This window comes from Trachinotus anak, unplaced genomic scaffold, assembly GCF_046630095.1.
Source record: "Trachinotus anak isolate AG129_WGS33_773 ecotype Australia unplaced genomic scaffold, CSIRO_AGI_Tana_v1 ptg000004l, whole genome shotgun sequence".
NCBI classification, from domain to species: Eukaryota; Metazoa; Chordata; class Actinopteri; order Carangiformes; family Carangidae; genus Trachinotus; species Trachinotus anak.
Genome location: NW_027273855.1, coordinates 23,492,778 through 23,516,166, shown reverse-complemented (window position 1 = coordinate 23,516,166; position 23,389 = coordinate 23,492,778). Strand labels below are relative to the sequence as shown.

At 40.8% G+C, this 23,389-nt stretch overlaps 2 protein-coding genes across 3 annotated transcripts; one reads left to right on the top strand and one right to left on the bottom strand.

The window, feature by feature from the left end:
* Nucleotides 1–192: 192 nt before the first annotated feature.
* LOC139621044 (lysine-specific demethylase 9) lies at nucleotides 193–9,902 on the top strand. Of its 2 annotated transcripts, XR_011690921.1 has the most exons (8): nucleotides 193–926; nucleotides 1,669–2,339; nucleotides 4,115–4,252; nucleotides 6,345–6,487; nucleotides 6,660–6,827; nucleotides 6,931–7,039; nucleotides 7,163–8,006; nucleotides 8,758–9,902. XR_011690921.1 is itself a non-coding variant. In XM_071477243.1 (7 exons), the coding sequence occupies exons 1-7, from the start codon at nucleotides 317–319 to the stop codon at nucleotides 7,688–7,690; spliced, it is 2,367 nt and encodes a 788-aa protein (XP_071333344.1). In that variant the 5' UTR covers nucleotides 193–316; the 3' UTR covers nucleotides 7,691–9,902. The 2 variants fall into 2 exon arrangements, 1 of the variants encoding a protein (XP_071333344.1); XM_071477243.1 differs by having other exon boundaries at nucleotides 7,163–9,902.
* A 168-nt stretch (nucleotides 9,903–10,070) lies between these two features.
* On the bottom strand, nucleotides 10,071–22,939 carry ptpn22 (protein tyrosine phosphatase non-receptor type 22). The gene is made up of 26 exons (XM_071477242.1): nucleotides 22,643–22,939; nucleotides 20,366–20,474; nucleotides 19,773–19,849; nucleotides 19,526–19,621; nucleotides 19,263–19,301; nucleotides 19,039–19,110; nucleotides 18,794–18,853; nucleotides 18,345–18,487; nucleotides 16,608–16,674; nucleotides 16,437–16,514; nucleotides 16,168–16,254; nucleotides 15,185–15,737; nucleotides 14,987–15,052; nucleotides 14,716–14,793; nucleotides 14,282–14,353; nucleotides 14,024–14,160; nucleotides 13,659–13,686; nucleotides 13,319–13,414; nucleotides 13,092–13,160; nucleotides 12,846–12,979; nucleotides 12,711–12,738; nucleotides 11,528–11,590; nucleotides 11,195–11,298; nucleotides 11,086–11,116; nucleotides 10,912–10,995; nucleotides 10,071–10,816 (listed from the first exon to the last, which is right to left on the bottom strand). Exons 1-26 carry the CDS (start codon nucleotides 22,766–22,768, stop codon nucleotides 10,755–10,757), a joined length of 2,559 nt encoding a protein of 852 aa, XP_071333343.1. The 5' UTR covers nucleotides 22,769–22,939; the 3' UTR covers nucleotides 10,071–10,754.
* Nucleotides 22,940–23,389: the final 450 nt, after the last annotated feature.

Here is a 23,389-nt window from a genome sequence, read left to right as displayed (position 1 = left end):
TGTTTTTATTTTTGCTTCGCATAGAAAACACTGCCCCCCCCCCCCCCCCCGCGGCCGTGACGACACTAACCATGACGTCAGCGGAGCAGAAGTGAGTGCGTGCTTCGCCGCACGAATACAGTCCAGTAGAAACTCCAACTCCCATGCAGCATTGCGACATCAACAAACTACATGACCCACAGTTCCATATGTTACGCGTGCGCAACAGAGCCCAAATATCGAAATGAACTACAAATGAGCTGCGGGAGAACTACAATCTGTCGGGAACCTGCGCGGTAGGAGTCCCGAGTCCTTTAAATGCACCGTACGTGCAAAGATGGCAGCTGAAGTGGAGCTGCTGCGTGCGAAAGTAGAAGAAGAGAAGGTGAGAGGCGGTCTGGACCGATTCATCAAGGAGAAGAAAAAGAAGAAGAAGAGGGAGCTGTCGCCGTCAGCTGACAAGCGGGAGAGGGCTGAGAAAGAAGCGAAGAAAGTGAAGCTCCACCACCACCACCACCACCACCACCACAGCCAGCAGCAGCAGCACGCTGAGCACCGGACCCACCGGCCGCATCAGCTGCAGCAGAGCCCCACACCCCACAACTTCGGCGCGGATAAACATGTCCTGCACAGCCACCAGCAGCACCAGCACCGCGGTCTCACCAACGGTGCGCAGAGGAGCCTGCAGCCAGCGGCGCCTCTCCCTGCCCCGCCGCCTCTCCCTGCCCCGCCGCCCCGGGAGGCACCGGAGCAGCTGCAGAAGAAGCGAGCGCTGCCCCCCGAGCCCCCCGCGCCCCCCGCGCTCTTCACTTTCACGCAGCTCAAAGTGGTCAAGGCCAAGCCCCAGGATTTCAAAGAAAAGCACAGGGACAAAGACCCGAAACTGAGGCTGAAGAAGGAAAACGCCGAGGCCAACGTGACACACGCAGAACTGAAGAAAAAGAAAGGTGAGGAGTCTAAATCATACATTTTTAAGGCTTCACAAAGTGGCGTGTAGGGGCCCGCATCAGTCTTTGACAAGTTGCAAGAGGTTTAAAATGTCTTTCACTGTGGTTTCTACTGTAAAAGAATGTGTTTGGGTTCCTGTTACTTTTACCTGTGACCCCAAAAATCCCATTAATTGATGTTCTGCAGTCTAGTGTCAGTCTTTTTAGGCTGTATGACAATACACAAGTATGTCATCATGAATCACCAGTGCTAATTTCACACATTATGCATCAGTAAGAGCAGTGGTTTCCAAACTTTTTCACATCTAGGACCCCTAAACTGACACAAATTAGATCACATACAGGTGTTTTATCACAGAAAGTGTTTGAAGCACATCCTCAATAATTTGAATATTTTTATGCGTTCCTTCTACCCCCTTTTCTATAAGACCTTGGGTACCCTATCTACGGAGGATGGGAGTCACACAAACAGTCATAATAGAAGCTGAACAGTGGAACATTGTCTAACAGTTTGAAGGTTGTTATGGCCTGAACTCTCTGAGCGTTAGTGAGGTCTAGGAAAACAAGAGGAACACTTGAGTGAGAAAAACCTCCTTCACACCCAGACAGCACTTTGAGAGCCACTGAGTTGTATAGCTCATTCAGATGTAGTGTTCAGGAGGGCCACAGAGCAAAACATAGCACGCCCTCCACTCTGCATGTGCTCCAGTGCTCTGACTTTCACTTATTCCTCTACTTGTAGATCCAAGGCCTCACAATGAGAACATCAAGTCCCTGACCCTGGAGGAATATCTCCTAAAGAAGAGGAAGAAGAAGAAGAAGCATCGCGAGGAGGATGAGCACAGTGCCAAGAAGGTCCGATACATGCACAACAAAGCAGTTCAGACTGTATGTGCAGGGCTCGGAGCAGATCTTACTCTGCCCGTTCGCCCTGATCTGTCTCTGCCCGGCGCAGTGAAGCATGAAAGCAGTCACGAGCCCAGCAGAGACACTGTCAACAACCACCATCCCTACCTCCATGCTCTCAAACTGGGACAGGTCCCCTTCCTCTCCCACCAAGATCACTACATCCGCAGCTCCTCCCTTCAGACGGGCACCTGGTGCGGACGCCTCATGCATGAGGAAAGGCAAGCCAATGGTGGGGGACTGGTCCTGCACGCCTACGCTGATGAGCTGGCTTGTCTCAGTCCGGCTGAGATGGAGTGCTTTGCCCAGGAGTTCCTGGAGTTGGCCTTTGCCGAGAAGCCGAGAGGTGCAGCCTCCTATGCCTTGGCAGTGGTGCATGGTGCAGCCGCCTACCTACCTGACTTCCTGGACTACTTTGCCTTCAACTTCCCCAACACACCGGTCAAAATGGAGATACTGGGCAAGAAAGACATTGAGACCACTACTATAGCCAACTTTCACTCTCAGGTATGTGAAAAGGCAAGTGGTCCATCACTTTGCCACCTCTCAACAAATCCTGCATGTTTATTGAAACCAAATTCATAGATCATAGCCTCTGGTGAGATTAGCGTTCCTCAACAAATCCGTTTTTTTAATTAGTGGTACATTGATTATGTCTTTAATTAATTGTTTTGTCTATGAAACTAAAAAAAAAAAAAGCAACAGCCCAAAAACCACAGAGATCCAATCTAATTCTAGTATAATTCTAGTATTTATAATATATAAACACACTTAAGAGGCTGGATTTCTGCTTCATGACTCAAAATTGTCAAAAAAACAAAAACAAAAAACAGCAACTGTTAATTAAAACTGTGGAACTTAATTGTCAGCCAACTAATTAATGATTGACCAAACATTTTAAATCAATTTGTTAACAGTCCAGAGTTTGAGTGCAGTGGTATAGAACAGGATCCTTTCACACAGAAATCATAGTGAATTGGACTTTAATGTGTCATTAGAGCTGTTGTAGCCAGTTACAGTCAGACCTCATGTTGTAATGTGAGAAGCTTGATGCATAATGGACTTTTTAGAAGAGGAGCTCTCAACTTAAGGAATATGGATTTTATTTCAAGAAAATAAAAATAAAAATCTATGATTTAGTAAGTTACATTCTTGAATAAAAGTGTGGAGACGGCGTTTGTTAAAAATTATTAGCAACTGCTGTTTGTCAGGACAGAAAATTACTGTGAGTTCCCATCTGTATATGCCCTGAAACATTGTAGAAAGGCATAAGAGGTTGAAGGCTGAGGCCAAGCTGGAGTCATGAAGGAGCTCAGGTACATGTTTACCTCCCAGTCGTTGATTCACTCCAGAGTACACTGTTGTTAAGTATAAAAGCTGTGCTGGTGCCAAGTTGGTGAGAGAGAGATGTAATGGAGCCGCTTTTGTTCCATGACGATGGGGGATTATAGCTTCTCTCACTGCTTGAGAAAGATGGCAGAGAGGAGAGCGAGTGAGCCGGGATGTCCGTATGTTAGATCTGCAGAGGACTCGGGGAGCTCAGCACTCTTCTGTTTATGCAGGGAAATTAGACCTAGTTTGATCATTTTCACCACTGGAGAGTGCAGAGAATAAATTGATGCTAAGCAAAGTGATTGCACCAAAATGTTTTGTTTTATCTACTGCCCTTTTCTGGGTCAGTGCATAAAATTGCATAGGCCCTTGAATAGAAAACGCATTTCTCGTTATTGCAGTCTTCAAATAACAACATAATAATCTTATGCATACATACATGCAGCCTTAGATTCTTTTGCTACAATAGTTTTAGCCGAGTATGTTTTCTATGCAGATACCTGCCATCTGTGAGTTCATTTGTGAGTTCATTTGTAAAAAAGTCTTGATATAATGGTCTAAAACAGCCAGGCTGTGGGCTCTAGGATCTATACTACATACACTCATAAGCATGTAAGGATGACTGTATATGATTTTTTACATTCTTTGAATACTGAGGTGCCAGGTGACAGATGAGAGACAGAGGGATCCATTCGGCAGGATGTGCTGCTGTAGCTTCTTCGCAGGCATTAACCTGTAGCATGAGAGTGCAGAGTGTACCTTTTGGCGTAAAGGACAAAAGTAGTATTTTACAAAACATGCTGCTTGTTTGGAGCAGTAACTACGTTTTGTTCAGTGGAAAGCAGTGATGACAATACCACTCGAGACAATTCAAATGTAGTACTGTACCTGCAGCATATAGTATGAAATGGGGGATCACTGAATGACCCAAACTGTTTCTTCTGCCTTAGGTGAACCGTACTTACTGTTCAGGAACATACCGGGCCGGACCCATGAGGCAAATCAGCTTGGTGGGAGCTGTGGATGAGGAAGTTGGAGACTATTTCCCAGAGTTCCTGGATATGCTGGAGGAATCACCCTTTCTCAAGGTCAGAGGAAGTTTTATCTATATGTTTTTTTTTTATCAGATGTGTGAGCTAAATAGAGTGCAAATTTTTTCCCCAGCACAGCCCTTAGACAACACAAAAATTTTGCAATTTCAGGCCTGATGGATCATTGTGTACTGAGCCGAGCCATTGTGCATCCATAACTTGTCCACTGTGCATCATGCTCTAGGCCCCAGGCCAGCTCCACACTTAATATGCTGAATACAGTATCTTTTTCTCTGGAAGCTCATTAAGGAGTACAGCGCTCCATTATAACTCCATTACTGATTGTTATTGTTGTAACATCTGTTCAATACTGTTGTACTTTTGATAACAATAATGTTAACATTAAGTGACTCACTGTCACAGAATATTGTCCCCATATCTATCTATGACACGCCTCATCACGTTGTCATCAACATATGCAACTCATCCGTGTAGGATAATAGAAGAATTCATTAACCTTTTAGTTTTTAAGATCAGTTGGCCAAAATCTGGCTTTTTACCCTTGAACGAAGATGCCAGACATCCAGATGTTCAAACATTTTAAATATCTCAGCATGGAAATATTCCACACCTTCAAACAGACTGTGAAGTAAAATTAAACAGGCAGGTAAAACAATGTTCTCCAGGACCTGAATAGACTGGTCGAGCCTACACATCTTTCTGCAAGGCTGTGCTTCAGTAATCACAATGCATATCTTATCCAGAGTTAATTTTGTCAGTTCAGTGCTCCCTGTATCCCAGCTAAAGGTCATGAGTGGAAACTCCACTCAGAAAAATACTAAATGTTCCAGACTCAGAAGGTCCATCGCACAAAGGAGGAGGCTGGATAGTGGGCAGGCAGTCCCAAATTTTACATAATGCTTTTCATCCTCCTTGTTAAGACCTTTGATTAATTGGTTTAAACCCAAGGCTGCGGTGTCCTGGTGTGCTTTAGAAGAGAAGGCAGTTCCCCCATGGAGACTGTCAGCTGCGGTTCAGCCCTTTTATTACACGTGTAATTCAGACTTGGCACAATGCCCAGAAATTATGCATCATTCAATGCCCAAGGCATTTCATCTCCCCAGTATTCCAACTACTCCAATGAGACAGAGGTCTATACGTTTTTCCTAATGGGGTGAAAAAGGTGTTCACACCTTAAGAGATATTTACAGTGACACTGACTACAACTCAATCCAGGATCTTAAAGGCTGTTAATACCCCGTTGGCTCCTCTTGTTTTATTTACAATTTAGCGGGGCCATTAGGTTTTATGGGTGCCATGGGGTCAGCCACTAAAACAACACCCATTTCACCAACTCATCACTAATACATGAAGTTTCAGGGGCTTTGTCTCTACATTTGGTTTTTGCCTACTTGTACTTGCCTATAAGGACTTTCCCTTAGGTGGACTTTGGAGAAAAGATGTCCCAGAATTGAGACGTGATTTTTATTGGGGGTCGGATTGGGTTAATGTTATTCTGGCCTCACATAATCCCAATTACCAACAAACCCACTTGAGCTATGCTCACAGAATTTACTGTAGTCCCAGAAGACTGCACTTGATGGATCTCCTGGCTGATCCCCAGATGTACCCTTTGTTCCCTGGAGGCATTTCTCCATATGTTCTGGAAATGCCCATCTGTTGCTCATTTTTGGAAAGGGGTCTCCTCTCAGTTGTCAGATATATTCTCCTTGACTATGCCAGTATCTGTAACTGTTTAACTCCCAAATGAGTTATCTCAGCTGCCGGCTCCTGAGTACCGTGAGAGACTTATTCTTGCTGGCCATACTTGGGCCAAGAAATTGGTCGCCATGAGGTGACAAGCTCTCAGTGAGCAACTAGAATTTCCAGTGTATTGATGTGATTTACTTGGAGTCATCCACTGCGGATCTAGCCATTTTACCTGGTCATGTTCTGGTTCGCAAACTATAGTCCTGGGATGCCTTGCGGGGAAAGGAGTTAAGCCCTTGCCCATAGCTTTCAACAACATACAGTGTATGTTTCAGTGGTTAAATAACCTGATGTACATCAGGTTAAGTGTAATCTCATTCTCAGCAGGGCTCTAAACTCACAGCTGTGTTGGTGAATGTCTTGGGATGTGTCACTACAGATGACCCTACCATGGGGAAGCTTCTCCAGTCTGAAGCTGGACTGTCGGTCTCAGAGTGATGATGGGCCCATCATGTGGGTGCGACCAGGCGAACAAATGGTACCCACTGCTGACATGCCCAAGTCACCTTTTAAACGACGCAGGTACAACCCCAGCTTCAAAGAGTTACATATCCATAAGATGGAGTAATAATTGTCATGGAGATGTATAGTTTAGGCATAATCATGGTGCATTTATGAGTAAGTTAGTAAGTAAGTAAAAACCTTTCTTATTATCCTTCCCCTATTCCCTGTCCCCTCATATCTTTTTGTCCAGGTCTATGAATGAGATAAAAAATCTGCACTACCTGCCAAGGGCCAGTGAACCCAGAGAGGTTCTGTTTGAGGACCGGACTAAGGCCCATGCTGACCACGTGGGTCAGAGTTTTGACTGGCAGAGCACTGCTGCTGTTGGGGTACTGAAGGCAGTGCACTTTGGAGAATGGTGAGTGTCTCAACAGTGTTAAACAATGAATAATAGTACATCATGGTATGTGAGGAAGGAGAGGTAACTCTGTAGCTTTATACTTTTTTGCAATCTCTTACAGGAATAACCGACCCAGAATAACCAAAGATGTTGTGTGTTTCCATGCTGGGGACTTCAATGAAGTTGTCCAGAGACTGCAGCTTGATCTGTATGAGCCTCCAGTGTCTCAGGTGAGAACTGGAATTTTAATACATAAATAGCATGTGTGCTGTGTTGCATCTTTTTCTTAAATTATGATACTACCAGCAGCACTGCTAAATTTTTAAACATGGAACCACTGTGTATCTGTGCAGTGTGTCCAGTGGGTGGATGACGCCAAGCTCAACCAGCTGAGAAGGGAGGGCATCCGCTATGTCCGCGTCCAGCTCTGTGACGACGACATTTACTTCATCCCAAGGAACGTCATCCATCAGTTCAAGACGGTGTCTGCAGTCTGTAGCCTGGCCTGGCATATTCGTCTCAAACAGTACCATCCAGAGGAGAAGGTCAAGGAGGAGGAGCAGCAGCCCAATGATCTCAGCCCTACCACAGGCCGAGTCTCCTTTTCCTCTCCTGCCAGGCCTGATGCCACCATAACCCCCTGTGCAAGACCACAGGGAGACAACATCCAAGGTGGGGTGGCCAAGACTGAAGAGCCAGAGTTTCAGAGGCCAGCAACACCTCCCCAGGAGCCTCAGCCAGCCCCTCCACAGCCCACCAAATCTACTCAGTTGCCCCCAACATACCAGGATCCCCACTTTTCCTTGGCACCAGTCCACTCTGGCTGTACACCTTCAAAAGAGCCCACACTTCCCAAAGCTTTTGGCCACACTGTTCCCTAAATGATTTTTCTACCCCCCCCCCCCCGAAACCTCTTTTTCTCTGTCCGCTATGGGAGGAGCGTATATGAAGGAATTTTAAACTAAAACTGACAACTGACTGTCAATCAGGAAGCCTTTCAACTTAAATTATTCTTCATACTTTTTTAAATCTTTAAATGTTGGTTAAAATGTCCCGTGTTTTTTTTTTTTTTTTTTTCACCCAAAGTACACTGTTTCATCAGACTATATAATGCTTTTTGTTTTTTGTTTTTTTGTTTTTTTGTTTTTTTTATCTGGTCACACCTAACCTGGAACTCTCTGCCGTCTCATCGAAAAGGTGTGTATCATGTAATTAAGCTATTATTTTTAGACTGACAATATGGGTTGCTACACTAACCGCAAGACGCAAATTTTACTTTTAATGTTCTTATGTAGAATTTTAAAATTCTAATTTTAATTTATGGTCAAGGCTCAGCTGTTATATTTTTGGCAGAATTATTTAATTGAAGAACTGAAGTCACAAATGCAGGTGGACTGATTTCATTGCATATTTAAAATATGATTACTCTGAAAGCATGATATTGACATCATACTGCTTTATTAGTTTCACTGACAGAGGCATGTAGACTAACCTTACCCAAAAAGTACTGTTGCATTGTCAGTGCAGCCAGGCCTTTGCTATGTGAATCAAAAGCCCAGAATTAAAAGTCCAGCACATATTGGAATTGGCCACTTTTGTTAATTTTCATATAAATTGAGGGAGAGACATTTTCCTTTATTTTGAAACTATGTGACATACAATTATCTTATTATGCTACTAGCACTTAAAACTTTTATTGTCAGCTTTATAAGTTGCAGTTAACACAATTCTTTATTTAAATGCCATTTTATACAGTGCCCTTTTTCTTACTGTTAATACTGTTTTTGATATTTTATTTATTTTCTTAAGATTGAACTTAACATATAGCAAAGGGTTTATAACCCGTGATTAATATTTAAGATAATGATCTAATTATAGGAGCTCCTCTAAATGACAAAAGAATTACAGCTATCAATATTAGTAATAATAGTCTGAATCTTTTCTTCAGGTGTGGAGTATGTCTTCAGAATTTGGTATGTAAATATTATGTTGTGTTGTTATCACTGGGGATATGTGAATGCTGTTGGTGCACTCGTTCTTCATTTGATTAAAATCCATTCACACTTTTAGTTCTAACTGGTAATGTCCATATGAAGGCACTGTTGTATAAGGTTACCGTGGTTGTATCTACTTTTCTGAGTGTAATTTTGTGGTGTCAGATCAGTTGTTTATAGGTCTAGAAAGATACAAACTGTTCCCTAAAATACTCTAAAGTAGCCTGTTTTGCTATTGCTACATAGCCAACTTTAGCATTAATAGCTGTTTACTTACCATTCTTGCCAAGAGCCGTTGTTGCATTTATAAGACAAGAGGTTATAATATACCCTCTGAGCAGCGTCACTTCACCAGCGATGGTTTGGCCAGACGGGGACTAGCTGGGTAGCGTGCTAGCTACTTTAGAAGAAAAGAAGTAATAGAAATGGAAGCAAAAGAAGAGGGTTGCTTTCCACCACTGGAGACGACTGTTGGTGAGTAAAGGAATTAAGTTTGATGCTGAACTGTCTTCTAGACTGTTAAGTGAACAGTTGTTAATGCTAATGCTAATGTTGCCTGCATAGTAATTGCAAAAATGTACAAATAGGTCCTTTAAAGTTGAATGAGGTCACCCAATAATTCTAATTGACATTTACAGTTCTTCTGAGCCGTCATTCTGTAGTCTTCTAAAAAATAGCACTATTAAGGAAGTGATGATGTGATACTGCCTTTGCTCGACCACTGGCTATGTTTTAGTGCCTTGTACTGTATAGGTTTAGCCTCATTTTAAACTGTGAGGTTCATTTGTTGGCAAGCAGGATTTGAAATGAGGGCTGGCCAAGCAGCCATAGTGTATCATGTGTTTATTTTTGTTTTTATAAAAAATGTTGGTCAGATGATGCTTTTTGATTTCTATATCTGCACGTCACCTGGAAGCAAAGAATTATTGCATCATATTGTTACTGAAAATTATGCCTTTCGTACATATTAGATCCTAGTCAGGAAGCAGAGCGGTTATTTTTCGTTTGTCAAAAATATGTCTGTCATAGGGTCTTGACTTACTAAATTAATGTAGAAATAAATTGACAGTTACAATACTGTCACCTCAGCCTTTTGTCATATTTGTTGTGAAGCTCTGTGTGCTAGACCAACAATTGCTGTTGTTAATGTTTGTACTAAAACATTTTAAATCATTTTTGTCAGTTACCTGGGTGATAATCTACAGACAGTGAAAATCTGGTAGCAGTGTGATTCAGTCTTGTTGAGTAGAAAAAAACTGAGTGCATAGACTTTCTATATTTTTTAATAAATAATTTTGTGTGTAACCACTTCATGTAACACAGTTTAAATGGACAGTTACATTATATGCATATTTAATATGCATCACATCCACTGTACCTTAAGATATCCTTTTTCACAGGCTTATGATGCTTTTAAAATCATTTAAAGCTACAGATGACAGGTTTGTCAATTATGGCATAGAAGCAAAACTAAATGACACATGTGGTACTGAAGTAGATGCACGTTATACCCGTTTTCTTATTTCATGCCATAAGCACAAACGTACACACACTCTCTCACACACACACACAACTAAATATATCTCGCAGTGTAAAATTTCTTGCTGCAGTCCACAAAATATTCCATAGATTGACACTCCTGAGTTTTTAATTAAATGTTCAAGCCATTGATCCAAGTGGCTGTGCTTGTTGTTCATCAAGGCGCAGGTCAATAGTTAAAATTAAATTTAGTTCATGTACAGTACAAAACGCTTAGAGAGCTGGTAACACAGCACTTCCTGTTTGCTCTCTGCTGAGGGTGCTACTGCGCTGTGCAAGACGGAGAGAAGCGGCCTCTGGTGCTTTTCAGTTACACTTCATATGAGCTTCAAGGGATACTTAATCTTCAAAATGTCCGAGTCCTTTAACAACGCTATTACAAGAACTTGATGTTTAGAGAGGGGTGGCTGCTTCAAATCCAGGTCTCTGGGTAATTCCTGGGGCCTTTTGGTTTTCCAAAACGGTTCCCAAATCCTGTGGATGATAAAATCATAAAAGTATCATAAAAGTTGCATGTGTTGAAATAGACCAAATATGCAAATGTGAAAATGAAGTAGATGTTGGCGTACCAAATTTGAACACTGAAAATGCACCGCCATGTGTTGGAGGTGGTGTTCCAGGTTGATTAGGAGTAGGGGGAGGGCCAGCTTTAGCTGGTAATATAGTTTTTAGACATGTTAGTTCAACTTTTCTTACAGACATCAATGCACTTATTGAGCTAGATTTAAATTGGAATTACTTACGTTTTTGTTTGTGTCTAAAAAACTTCAGACTCTGGATGAAGGAAATAAAAACACAGATTTAGCTGTCTACACTTTCAGATTTTCCATAGCTATTAACAACTTTTGTTACCTTTGTTCTAGACATTCCCTTCTCGTTGCTTTTGTCTGATTTGTTTCCTGATGTCTCGGCATTAGCAGAGGGCCTATGGTTCACATCATGCTGTCCCACTTGTGCTGATGAACACAAAGACAGAGGATTTGATGTGTTTGAAATTTCATATAGTTACTCTTTTCTAACTCAAAGTGCATGGCACTTAAAGGCTGTATGAGAGCAAATAATCAGGTGTAAGATCTCTGCTCTTGAATTTTTATATGGTAAGCATTCATGTGTCTATTAATAACACTATGTGCGAGAGGGGCTAAAGTATAACATGCAGCACATTTAATGTCTGACGCAACTCACCACTTCCTGCTCCAGCCACGACCACAGGAGATGGAGTGAGCTGCTGATCTGCAGTAAGGGGCTCTGCAGTAGAAACACATTGATAAACAACCCCCAGTATAGACACAGTCAACTGGATTAATCAATAACAAATCTGGCATTTCACCAATCAAACCTTTGTCCCTTGCTTTAGTAAAGGATGCCTCCCTGTGGTGTCGACAGGTACTTCTACAAATTCATTTTAATCTGCCTGCTGTTGTATATTTTGTACAACAAAGCAATGTCTTAAACAGCCAACAAAATTATTATTACATTAAAGGACAAGCAACAAATCCGATGAAAAGACCAAAACCAATGCTGAAATGTGATAGGTACTTTACGCCACAGAGTTCTACTGACCGCAATGTCACACTAGGTGTTATTTTCCCCTATTATGATGAACATTGGCATTGTAGTTTATTTTGAGTCTAACCCACATACATTGTCCTACATCTCACTAGTGCAGCAAATCCACAGATTAAAATAGTCCCCAACAAATTCACTATTTAGTCCTATTTGAGTGACATTTTAAAAAATCACAATGGCCAGAAATAATTTTTTTTTTAACAAGAAAAAAAAGAAAAATTGAAATATTCATGATTCATTTTTAAAGATTTACATCTACTGTTGGAGCAAACTGTGTTGGGGCTCAGCGCCACAGACAGACTGAGGATGTCGGAAACAATTAAAGGTCCCGTATTGTATAAAGTGAGACTTTCATGTCTTTTTTTCATTATAAAGCAGGTTTAGGTTCTATATTAATACTGTGAAAGTATCAAGGCACTCAGTCCTCACAGAAATGCAAACAGCCTGTATTCAGGACAGTAACATTGAGATGTCAGAACAAAACATCACTCGGAAAACAGTTAACCAATCAGAGGAGAGGCCGACCTGTTGTTACTAGATGTAAAAATACACTGAGATGTTCTAAGTTATACTTAAAACCGCAAATATAACTTCCTATGGATATCAGTGAATAAAATACAAGAAAATTGTAAAATCTGGGACCTTTATGAGATGGAGTAGCTTGTTGTTGGTTTTGGTCTTCCCATGTGATTTGTGACAGTAAGAGAAGCACTGAATATTGCTAGCCTTATCATTTAACATCCAGGTCAAGTAAAGTGAAAGCAGAAGAGGAACGAATCTTCATTCAAAAATAGCTTACCCGGTCTTGAACCTTTAACTCGAACAGTCTGGGGGGAACATTTGAAAGCAAAAATCTTAATGTCCAGACAATAGAAATTTATAATGTTAATCACAAAGTGAGAATGCGTCTGTTTTCCTATTGGAGAGCTACTACCTTGCTTCTGCTCATGACAACGTCGAGGAATTTCTTGGGCTGAGAGTTGCCATCCCACTCAGATGACATGCCTACCCTTGGTGAGGGCTGTGTTGTCTCTAAGGGCTGCAGGCTGAGGGCAGGATTCACATGGACTGTTGGAAAAGAGCAAAGTCAATTAAAATATCACTTCGCCTAGACAACACGTGTTGCTGCAGAAGCAAGATCTTGTGTCTCCTGCTGTAAGGAAGATGACGATTCACTCACTCTCTTCTGTTTTGAGGAAGAAGGACTCTGGGGTTCTGTCAGGAAGCGGAGGAATCAGGCTGTTCTCAGCTGCACAATCAGATATAATCAAGTCAGCAGTTTTTCATTTCTTACTAAGAAACCATTATTTCACGTATTGTTCTCCCACACGTGTGCACCTTATCTGAATTTCCTTTTGCCCTGATATGATGATGACCTCAAAGCAAAGATCAGCCTGGTCAACTTACTGTGAGAAAGCAGCGGAGTCAGTGGGTCCAGAGATGGATAGATAGGCTGGAGGTTTGAAGTTGAATGTGATGCGACATCAAGATGTGTTACTGGTGCTAAAAATATATCACAAGAAAATACTGTATCACGGAAATCATCATCGCACACAAAATAATGCTATTACACTGGAAGATAATTTTGATTTCTGTCATTCTCTCCAAATTGAATGAAAGGACATAAGTATGTAATGTCACAAACATTCCAACATAAATTTAAATTAATCATATTTATATAATTGCAATCTATATTTAATACATGGCTTGATTATTAGACAGTACATTGCCATTATAAAAATCTTACCTGTGAAGCTTGTTTTTACTCTCAGACTCTAAAAGAAAGAGAAGTATGTTGCTGTTACGTAACTGCCATGCTATTTTCAGTGCTCAAGCTGTCTGGTATTCCAGCCTGCTCATCAGTGCATGTGTATGTTTCATGTTAGGTAAAGAGGTTTAAAATATCCTAACATTTATGATACCACTTCATGGTTTGGGTGAGGCATATAAAGTCATCATCCACATTCTACGTTGACCAGAGGTGTTTGATAACCAGTTGCTTACTTCATTATGTGCACAAATAATATGAATATACATAATTCATCATTTGGTTTATCATTTGAACCAGCACAGAATAGAACTAAGCTGCCGTTGAAGTTACTTTACTCTTACCTTACTCCTCACCCAAGGTTTGGTCTCATTCTGAGATCCAGTGGCAACTGGTGTTGAGATACCGGACCATTCTGAAGACATTCCTATTCTGCTCAGCTTCACTGCCGGTGCAGTCTTAAAGTTCTGCTCCACAGGAGCTGAATGGCAAGCAAGAATAATACATTTCATTATTACACAATTAAGTCAAACATAGAATGCACAATTATTTGTGTGTTTGTTTGTTTTGTTTTTTATTGATTTATGATATTATTAGGTCACCTTGATCAAAATCCAACTCAAATGACTCTGGGGTTCTCTCTGGAAGTGGGGGGACAGGTGAAGGGGGGCAGCCTGGGAATATGGAAATAAGTGTTAAGTCTAAGTATTCTTGGGCAAGATACTAAAACCCAAATTGCCCCTGATGTATAATTTGTGTGTCTGTGAGTGTGTGTATGATAGGAAAAAGCACTATATGAATGTGTGTGTAAATGGGTGAATGTGGTTTGTAGTGTAAAGCGAATGGTCGATGAAACTAGAAAAGCCCTACATGTATTCTATATGCAGTCCATTTACCATCAAAGAGTTACTCTTACTTTGAGAAAATAATTGTGGACATTAAAGCACCCCGAAAAATCATATTACCTTCAAACCCAAAGAAAAACATTGGCGAGCGTGATGTTACATCAGATAAAGAGTTTCAGAGATTTTCTCACCTCTCAACTCCCTGACAGCCTCAGCAGCAGCGTTTGGTGGAATGATGACCGCTAACCTTTCACAGGGATCTGAGGCCTCTAAAAGACAAAATCATAAAATGTTGGAACACTCAAGAGTGTATTTGCACATATCAAGATCAGGATTGAAGCCATTTGTGATTTCTTCCCAGATGATTAGAAACTATTAAATAGGAATGCAAATAATAAACCCGACACACAGGAGAAAGCCTTACAGAAGGATGTGGTTTATATAGTAGACTTATATACAAACCTGTGTCCACAGCCAGTTCATAGGATTGAGGGGTTCGTTCAGGCAGCGGAGGAGGTGCCTCCTCATCTGAATGAGTTTCAACAGAACCAACAAAATGCACGTAAATGAATACAGATATCCACAAAATTCAATTCTACTCCCCTGTTGTCTATGTTGCTTGTCTTTGAGACTAAGACATCGACAAATATGAACACTCACCTGAGACAGGAGAGGTAAGGTTCTGGTCATTCAGAGATGAGGGTGTGCTGAAGACGGGGCTAACTGTCCACTGTTTGGTAGCTTCAGTAGAGTCCTCGGGTACCTCATCTGATGAAGGGGAGCTCAGAGGGGTGTCAAAGTAGGGGTCCTCCACCATCAGACAAATGGCTTCTTCCACAACTGGTGTAGGTGGAGGCTTCAGTGATGGTATGTCATCACTTAACGTCATACTCTCCTCCACCGCAGGGGCCACCTGGCTCATCTGCATCTGTTTGGGTGAGGTCCTGGGTCCCTCCTGCAGGTCCTGACGGGTGACCATGGTATCAGGAAAGGAGCAGAGTAGGTGCCATTGTTGCTGGTCCATCTGCTCGTTGTTGGCTCTTAAGACAATGAGATTCTCTGAAGTGGAAGGCAAGGGTGTGTGGTACTGTTGTAAAAAATCCCTCTCCTCATCCAGCAGGTGCTGGAATTGTGGCAGCAAATCCGACTCCTCATTCAGATCCAAGAGCTCGCATTCAGTGTCAGGCATGATAGCAGACGGGCCCATGGTCACCTGTCCAGGTTAAAAGAGGAGTGTGAGTCACAACAGCTAAATGAATCAATGCTACGCAAATACGAATTCTGCTGCATGTCTTTTTAGGATCATGGTAAGTTTGTGCAGTATTATACAGTATGTAAATAAAGAGGCCATTAAACAAATCTTCTTAGCGTCAAGAAAAGCAGTAGCTTGGCTGACACAACCTTCATTGTTCAGTTTTGAATCACCCAGTCTGCTATATGCTTTTTTTCCACTCAGATGATGTGACTGCGCTCTATATTAATGTTACAAAACCACAAGAAAGCCTGCCACAGCTGCTGTGTCTGCTATGCTGATTGTGATGGTTGTACTTTTTGGTTGCTGTTGTTGGAGCATCTATTTTACATTTCCATTGCCTCTATGTACTTTGGCTGATTCACAATGGTGTGTGCTACTGGTTGCTCACCTCATGTCTGCAGTTCCGTTCATCCAGGGACTGCAAATATCTCTGAAACAGTAACTTGATGGTTCTGTACACCAGCTCATATTGTTCCTAGGGTTAAACAACAAAAACCTGCTTTGTTAGGTGACAGGGCCCCGGGGCATGACGCACGAAACACACAAATCATCAAAAGGTCTTTGATAGAAGGAAGGAACTGACATAAAGAACTGCCTGAAATGTGGTTCTGCTTGTTGGAAGATTTGCTACACGTGATGCTTAAAAAAAATTAATACCTTGGTTTGAACCAACGAAGGCCTCTGGGTTCTCATGTTTTGAACCAAGTCGTAGATATTGAAATCTGGAGTGATCATCTAAAAACAAGCACACAAACAGCACCAATACCGCGAGGATCTTTTTATCTGTCATGGTAAAAACAATGTGCACAAAAGGAAGGAATTTCTCACCTGTTTCTTCAGAAGGTTCCATGTGTAATCGATGACGCACAGGGCTCCTGTTCTCCCACAACCAGCACTACAACCACAGCAGCACAAAGTCACATTTTAACCACGCAGAGCATTTCAACGTGATTCCTCAAATAATTATCAGTTTCAGAAATGTTAAAGAAAGCAACACACCTGACAGTATTTGCAAACATTACATTTTCAAGCACAGTGTTCATATTGTCCTGATCTGGCACTCATTGTACTGCATTGCCTGTACCACACCCATCCGACACTCTAAGCAGGTTTAGACAATTGATAATACTCTTTTCCTGATTTATCCAGCATAAAAGACCAAGCTCACCTTTGTGGACGTCTTTGAAACTCTGAGAATGACTACAAAATAAATAAATAAAAGATGTTTAAGGCTATATGGGTTTTTCCCATGCTGTCATTTCAAGAAATGTGAATTTGCTCTTTCATAATAATGATAATAATGATGTCCTCCATACAGTCCCTTTATCAGTGTAGTATGGTGTCATCAATAAACCGCAAGGGACGGTTGCACTGACATGACCTTGTGTAAGATCTAAAGCAAAGTACAGCAGAAAAGGTTACATTAGCTTATAATGTTCAGTTTTTGTTGACAGCCAGACAGAAGTTGCTTCAACTATAAGGTTATTGAGGGTGTATTGGTGGTGTTGAACTATAATATAGCATGAGGTGAGAGGTTTGTGATATCACCTCTTTTTTCTGTAAGTGTCAAAGCACAAAAACTCACGAGCTCTTTCTGTTGTGAAAAATCTTCGGGTGCACTTTTGTATCAGTGAACTGCCTCCAGAGTGGGGTGACTCTCTGGTACGTAGGTTAGATCTGCCACTGACTCAACATTCCATTCAGTCACATCATCCTCAAAAAAGGTGTGGGCCGGTCATGGTGTGGCATGTTTTCATATGTTTTTCTACAGTATTAGAAAGCCTAAGACTGTTTTCCCATTCTCTTGATATGTACCTGAGAAATTTAGAGTGGTACATATGTGAACAGCCACCTCACTCTTTGTCGATCATCCACATTTGCAAAATCATCTTCTGTTCCTACTGAACAAAGTCTTGTGAGGTTCCCAGTAAAAAAAAAAAAAAAAAAAAAATCATTTCATTTCGTGTAAGTGCTGGAAAAAGTGAGGGGAGTTGCCCACATGTATAGATTAAAACCTAGTGGGTCGTTGGCAAACCACCTACGCACACTTCCTGTCTCTCAGACAGAGAGGAAGTCCCTAAACCAGGGGCCATACACACACTGCCCACAGGCAATACGTTCCCATAGTAACTAGTGAATCAAAACCACAAGCGTGATCACTGTTTGTTTTCACACATTAGAATAGACATTTCATACATTGTTGCACTTCATCTTATGATGCTGGAACAAAACAAGTCTTGTCCATCCAATAATTATAATATTTCTAATAATAAACTTAATTTGTAACCTCTTGTAAACCAGTCATGAAATATCATGAAATGCCAGTGTAGAGATGCTGAAATGAGTGTGATGTACTCAGCTTTGTACAAGCTGAAATCTGCTCACTGATTTCTTGGTTTGTCCTGTCAAAAATGCAGTTTCTTTGCTTTGAGGAAGGAAATGCACTCAACATGTTTGTTACAATTCAAGAATAGACTGAACACCTTTAGGTGAGACACTCTGTGCTGTGCTCAGTATTTTTTTATTTATTTATTTATAAGAATATTATAAAGATGTGTGGCTGACCTGCAGTGGATGCAGATAGGGATGTCATCATGAGCCTGATAGGAACGCATCTCATGCAACATTTCCAGAATGGGAGGGATGGAGTCTGGTACACCATGATCTGGCCAGTTGACATAGTGCAGCTGTTTCAAAGTTCGGCTACACTGAAAAAAAAAAAAAGTATTGTAGGCAATTACAATACAAGCCTAACAACAAGGTCATATATCAGGCCTTTGCAAACACATTTGCTACCGTATTATGAAAGCTACAGATTTACACAAATCAATAGATCATACTAACTAGACGTTAGCAGATCCTGTCTCAGTGATGTCATATATCACCACATTAGCTTTGAGATTTGCCTCTAGTCTTTGTAGCAGCGAACAATACATCAACAGAATATCTTTTGCATTTCTCAGGAGAATTACTGCGACAGTTATTCTCACAGTACAGGTGTAAACATCACTTACATTGCGGTAAGTCACCCTTAACATCCTTGTTAAATAATCTCCTTTCATTTCTTCAGAATCCTGTAAAAAATAAAAAATGAAAAATATTATATTGTATTGTAATTGTATTAAAAATAGAATATTCAAGAGAGTATGACACAGATGGTATGTGAAAATAATGTGAACTTATCATGTCAGCATATGTTATGGTTCAGTTATAGGAAAATGTCAGAGTAGGAAGTGCAACTGAAAATAAAAATACTCACACAGTAAACTGTAAAAGGCTCACAAACAAATGACTGCTCTTGTTTCTCTGGCCAGTAGCGCTCACACTTTTTCTACATAAAAAAGACAGAAAGAAAAAGAAAGACCTGACATACAAACTGACGGATGTGTATTAAATCTACATGCACAGGTATTGACAGTTAACAATGGAACACAGTGAAAGTGAAATGTGAAAAAAGAGTTGTGTACAGCGACATCATGTTACCTTTCCCATCTCGAACTCTCGACAGGCCATCACTACGACCTAGAGTCAAACAAGACAATGCGAGATATAATGTGCCAAAATATAACATGAGTACATCTTTAACTGCAGGTGGGGGAGTTCAAAAGGTCAGTTAATGTAGCCTCAGCAGGTGCTCCTCTGTTCATTCCTACCACAGAGGCCCATCTACGGTTGTTTTGAGAGCAACACGACTGTGTTACAAACACTTTGGTATGTCAACAGATGACAGGCAGGTCATGCTGTACCTGTATGTTGTACTCCCAAAGCATCCTCAAGAAGTCCAGGACTGTGTGGGGCAGAGGACCCTGAGTAGCAATGTATGCCCTTGAACCAGACACTCCCTGTAGACAAAACACAGCATATCGTCGTTGTTGTAGTAACGTTTACACAAACCATATTATTCACACAAATGTACAGTACAGTACAGTTCAATGTACATGCAATTTAAATGACTAAAACAAGATTCTCCTTAAAAGGACACTGTTAATTTACCTTGATGAAACTAGCGTTGATGTAGTCTGTGTCATTTTTAGCTGTGGTGAGAGAGAGCTTCACTCTGCTGTGGTCAACTAAAAGGAGAGAAATATGTAGTTATAATGATGAATCTTACTGTGCTTCACAACCTTTCGGCAAAATATGAATAAATAGAAATATAAAAGAGAAGAAATATAAATAGAATAAAGGAATTCATATTTGTAGTATTTTCTTGAGACTAGATGGACATATTCCCCATTGTACAATTATGAATATTAGAAAATGTAGTAAAAAGAAAAATATGATCTTCAACATAATAAATCACACCTATATCACATTATTGTTAACCTAGTAGAACATTTTTGGTCATGGATACCACATTTTATTTCAGGTTATCATACATACAGATAGAATTAATTTAAGGTTTAAGTTAATGCTAAGGTCTAATTCATCTATGTTTTTTTCAGTATTAATGTGGCAGATGTGTGAATATATGGAAATCAAAAAGTAATAGTTTATTAGTGATATCTTATGCAACACTTGTCTTAAGATCTTATGCAAAAGTATAAATGAAACAACATTTTCTCGAATCAGCCTTGAGCACAGCTTACAGGGAACAATGTCCTTGTATCGGTTCCTCTTGATGTTTTCCTGCTTTTCTGCTGTCTTGGTGGGGTAGGTCTTGTCAGTACGATACTTAGTTGACTGGTTCTTCAACCTCTGAAAAACATGAGGGAAACTGAATCAACTACACAGCATTTGACTACAGCATTTCAGCTTTTACAGTGTGTGTGTGTGTGTGTGAGAGTATGGGGTGTGTGAAATACTCCCTTCATGAGGGTTAATGTCATATCCTGTTGTGATCTTAACCTCTCAGAGTCAGAGGTTAAGATTCAACTCCATGTAGGTTTACACAACTTTTAATTAGTAAAACAAAGTAATAATAATTCATAATGTAGGGCAAGAAGTATCAAAGTAATACAAGGTTCAGCATATCTGGGTTTCTTTGGAGCATAACTTTTAATTAATTTTTTTAAATATTTTTTTTATATAACTCAAAATGCTCTCAGGTTGTACACAAATTCATCATTCATTTGTATTATTAAAACTATTTTTGGTCATTTTTGTAGTTGTACAGTCTTACACTGATGTCTTGAGTGAAGGAGTGCCTCATGGGTTTGTTCTTGGTCCTGTTTTATTCTCTATATGCTGCTGTTGGGTCTTTTAATTTGTTGTATAATGTAATTTTTTATTATTTTTTTTTGTGCTGGTTGTCTTAAAACTTCCTCAATTTAAATGAAGATAAAACAGAGATACTTATAATTGGCTCAGAGAATGCTCCAAAGTCTCCGAGACCTTTATAAAACAGCAATCTTTCTTGAGGTATTCAATTAGACTCTTCTCACATTTAACTTCTCTGTTTAAATTAAAACAAACTTGTTTAAGAAGCATTTGAAGAATTTCTTAAGGTTTTATCTTTCAGAAATGCTAAGAAATTGTGTCATTGAGAATGGATTGCTGTGATTCTTTCTACACCTGCCTTAGTGAGGGAGCTGAAGCTCATCTGCAGATAGTCCAAAATTACTGCATCCCATTTTTAAACAAAGTACAGGAAGTACATTACTCCAGTGTTGGCCTTTCTCTATTGGCTGCAGTACAATTTAGAATTAATTGTAAAAGTTTGGTTATCACTTATGAGGTTCATTTCTGAATTGCTGCATCTATGTAGAAACTTTTCTCAGATTGGGTTGGCTTAACCAGCGTCTACTGGATGTTCTGAGCGCTTGACATAAAATGAAGAGACAGAGCATTTGCTGTCTTTTCCCCTAAACTTTGGAATAGTTTATTTCTTACTATTAGATTAACCAGTAAAAAAAAAGCTTCTTAAAATCACTTATCCTTGCTTTTTAAACTGATGTTTGCTATTTTATAAAATGAGTTTTGTTGTTTCTATTTCTGTTTTGTACACTCCAGCATGGCTTTTAATGCTTTTAATGTCAAGTGCAATTTAAAATAAAGCTTTACCCACGTATGTACAGGGGAGCCAGGGGAAAAGATGTGGCAAATGGCAAGCAAATTATATTAACAGTCACACATGGTCAGTTTTTATGTGATTCAACCCTTGATGACCAGAATCTGTGACTCATTTTACTAGAAACTGGCACGATGGCTCACAAACTGAGTGCCAAATGTACTGTGTGGAAGGTTTGACACTCAAGCTCATGGCACATCCATACTTACTGGATTTGTTGAGACACTGGTCTTTTTGTTCAGAGGCTATTTCTCCGAACAGTCTGTTAAAGGCCTTGTAGACCATCTGCGCTGCTAATACCACAGAGTGCTTTTTGTTCTGAAAGGAAGTGATGCAACAGACCCCTTCCTCTGGAGTGGTCGGGGGGGTTAGCAGCATGACAGCAGCATGAGCGGTCCTCAGGCACTGGCATGTCGCTCATCACCATGGCAGCAGCCCACATTTGCTTGCATGTGAATGTTTTTGAATTGTTATATGTACACGATCATATAAATGATAAATGAACAGATGATAGTGTGACTGAATAGTCTTTGTTAGTTGTAGGTGTTAGAATCCAGTTGCCTATAGGTTTGCCTTTTAATAACAACATCAGTACAAAGAGGAAGCACAAATGTGGTGTATGAGCTGTTCATACAAGACCAGCGTGTTACTTCCCTGAAACACCACGTCTTCTGTGAAAATTTGGAGTTTTCCCTCTGATCGTGTTTACCATCAGTTCAGTCAGTTAAATTATGACATGCTTTCTGGTGATGTGATAATGAAAGTCACAGGAGAAATAATTCTACTTTGTGGAGGCTTCATCTACAATACCACTCACAACAGTGCTTCAACAAAGCAAACATAAATCTTGACTCACAGCAAACTCCCCAACAATGCCATTCGGTGCCCCCTCATCCACAGCCTCCTGTCTCTCCAACTGGACCAGGAAGCTCCTCAGTATCCAGGCCTGCTGCTCCATGGCTGGATGTACGCTGCCTGGCATAGGCCACCTTTCACAGGCATGTCAGGACACAAAGGTCCTCATCCACAGGTCATGGAGTAGGGTCGCCAAGGTTCGGGTTCAGGGCTGTGGAACTTCTGTTGTTGCTGCAGAGCGCTTCTCTATTGCGTCTCTCACATAAGGGAACTATAGTGAGGGAACTATGCAAACTGTCTTAGAGGAAGCAAGAGTAAGCTAACAGGTTATGTGGTCAGAATAAAGAGTTTGCCACGCCCCCTTTGATGTCTCTCACTGGGTCCTAAAGTCACTCGGGTGTTTCATTGCATGACAGTGTCACAGAAGAAATGAGTGGGAAACACCCACAAACAGACAGGGCCACACAATTATGCACAGAAACAGGCACGAACAGCTGTTCCTACCCAACGTCAGAGTGCAATGCAGGCAGTCTCGCCTGTTGGACAACATTCAGGACACACAAGAGGAGTGGAAGAGGGATGTGGTTAGGGATGGAGGCAGAGGCAGAAGGAGTGGTGAAGTGAAAGCAAGTCTGTGAATCCTGAAAAGCCTGATGTTCTGAGCAAGCAATTAGACCCACTCAACTTTTCAGGTCTTCATTTATGCCTATGTGCAGTTTATCCACGGGAGCCACTTATTTTGCTTAAC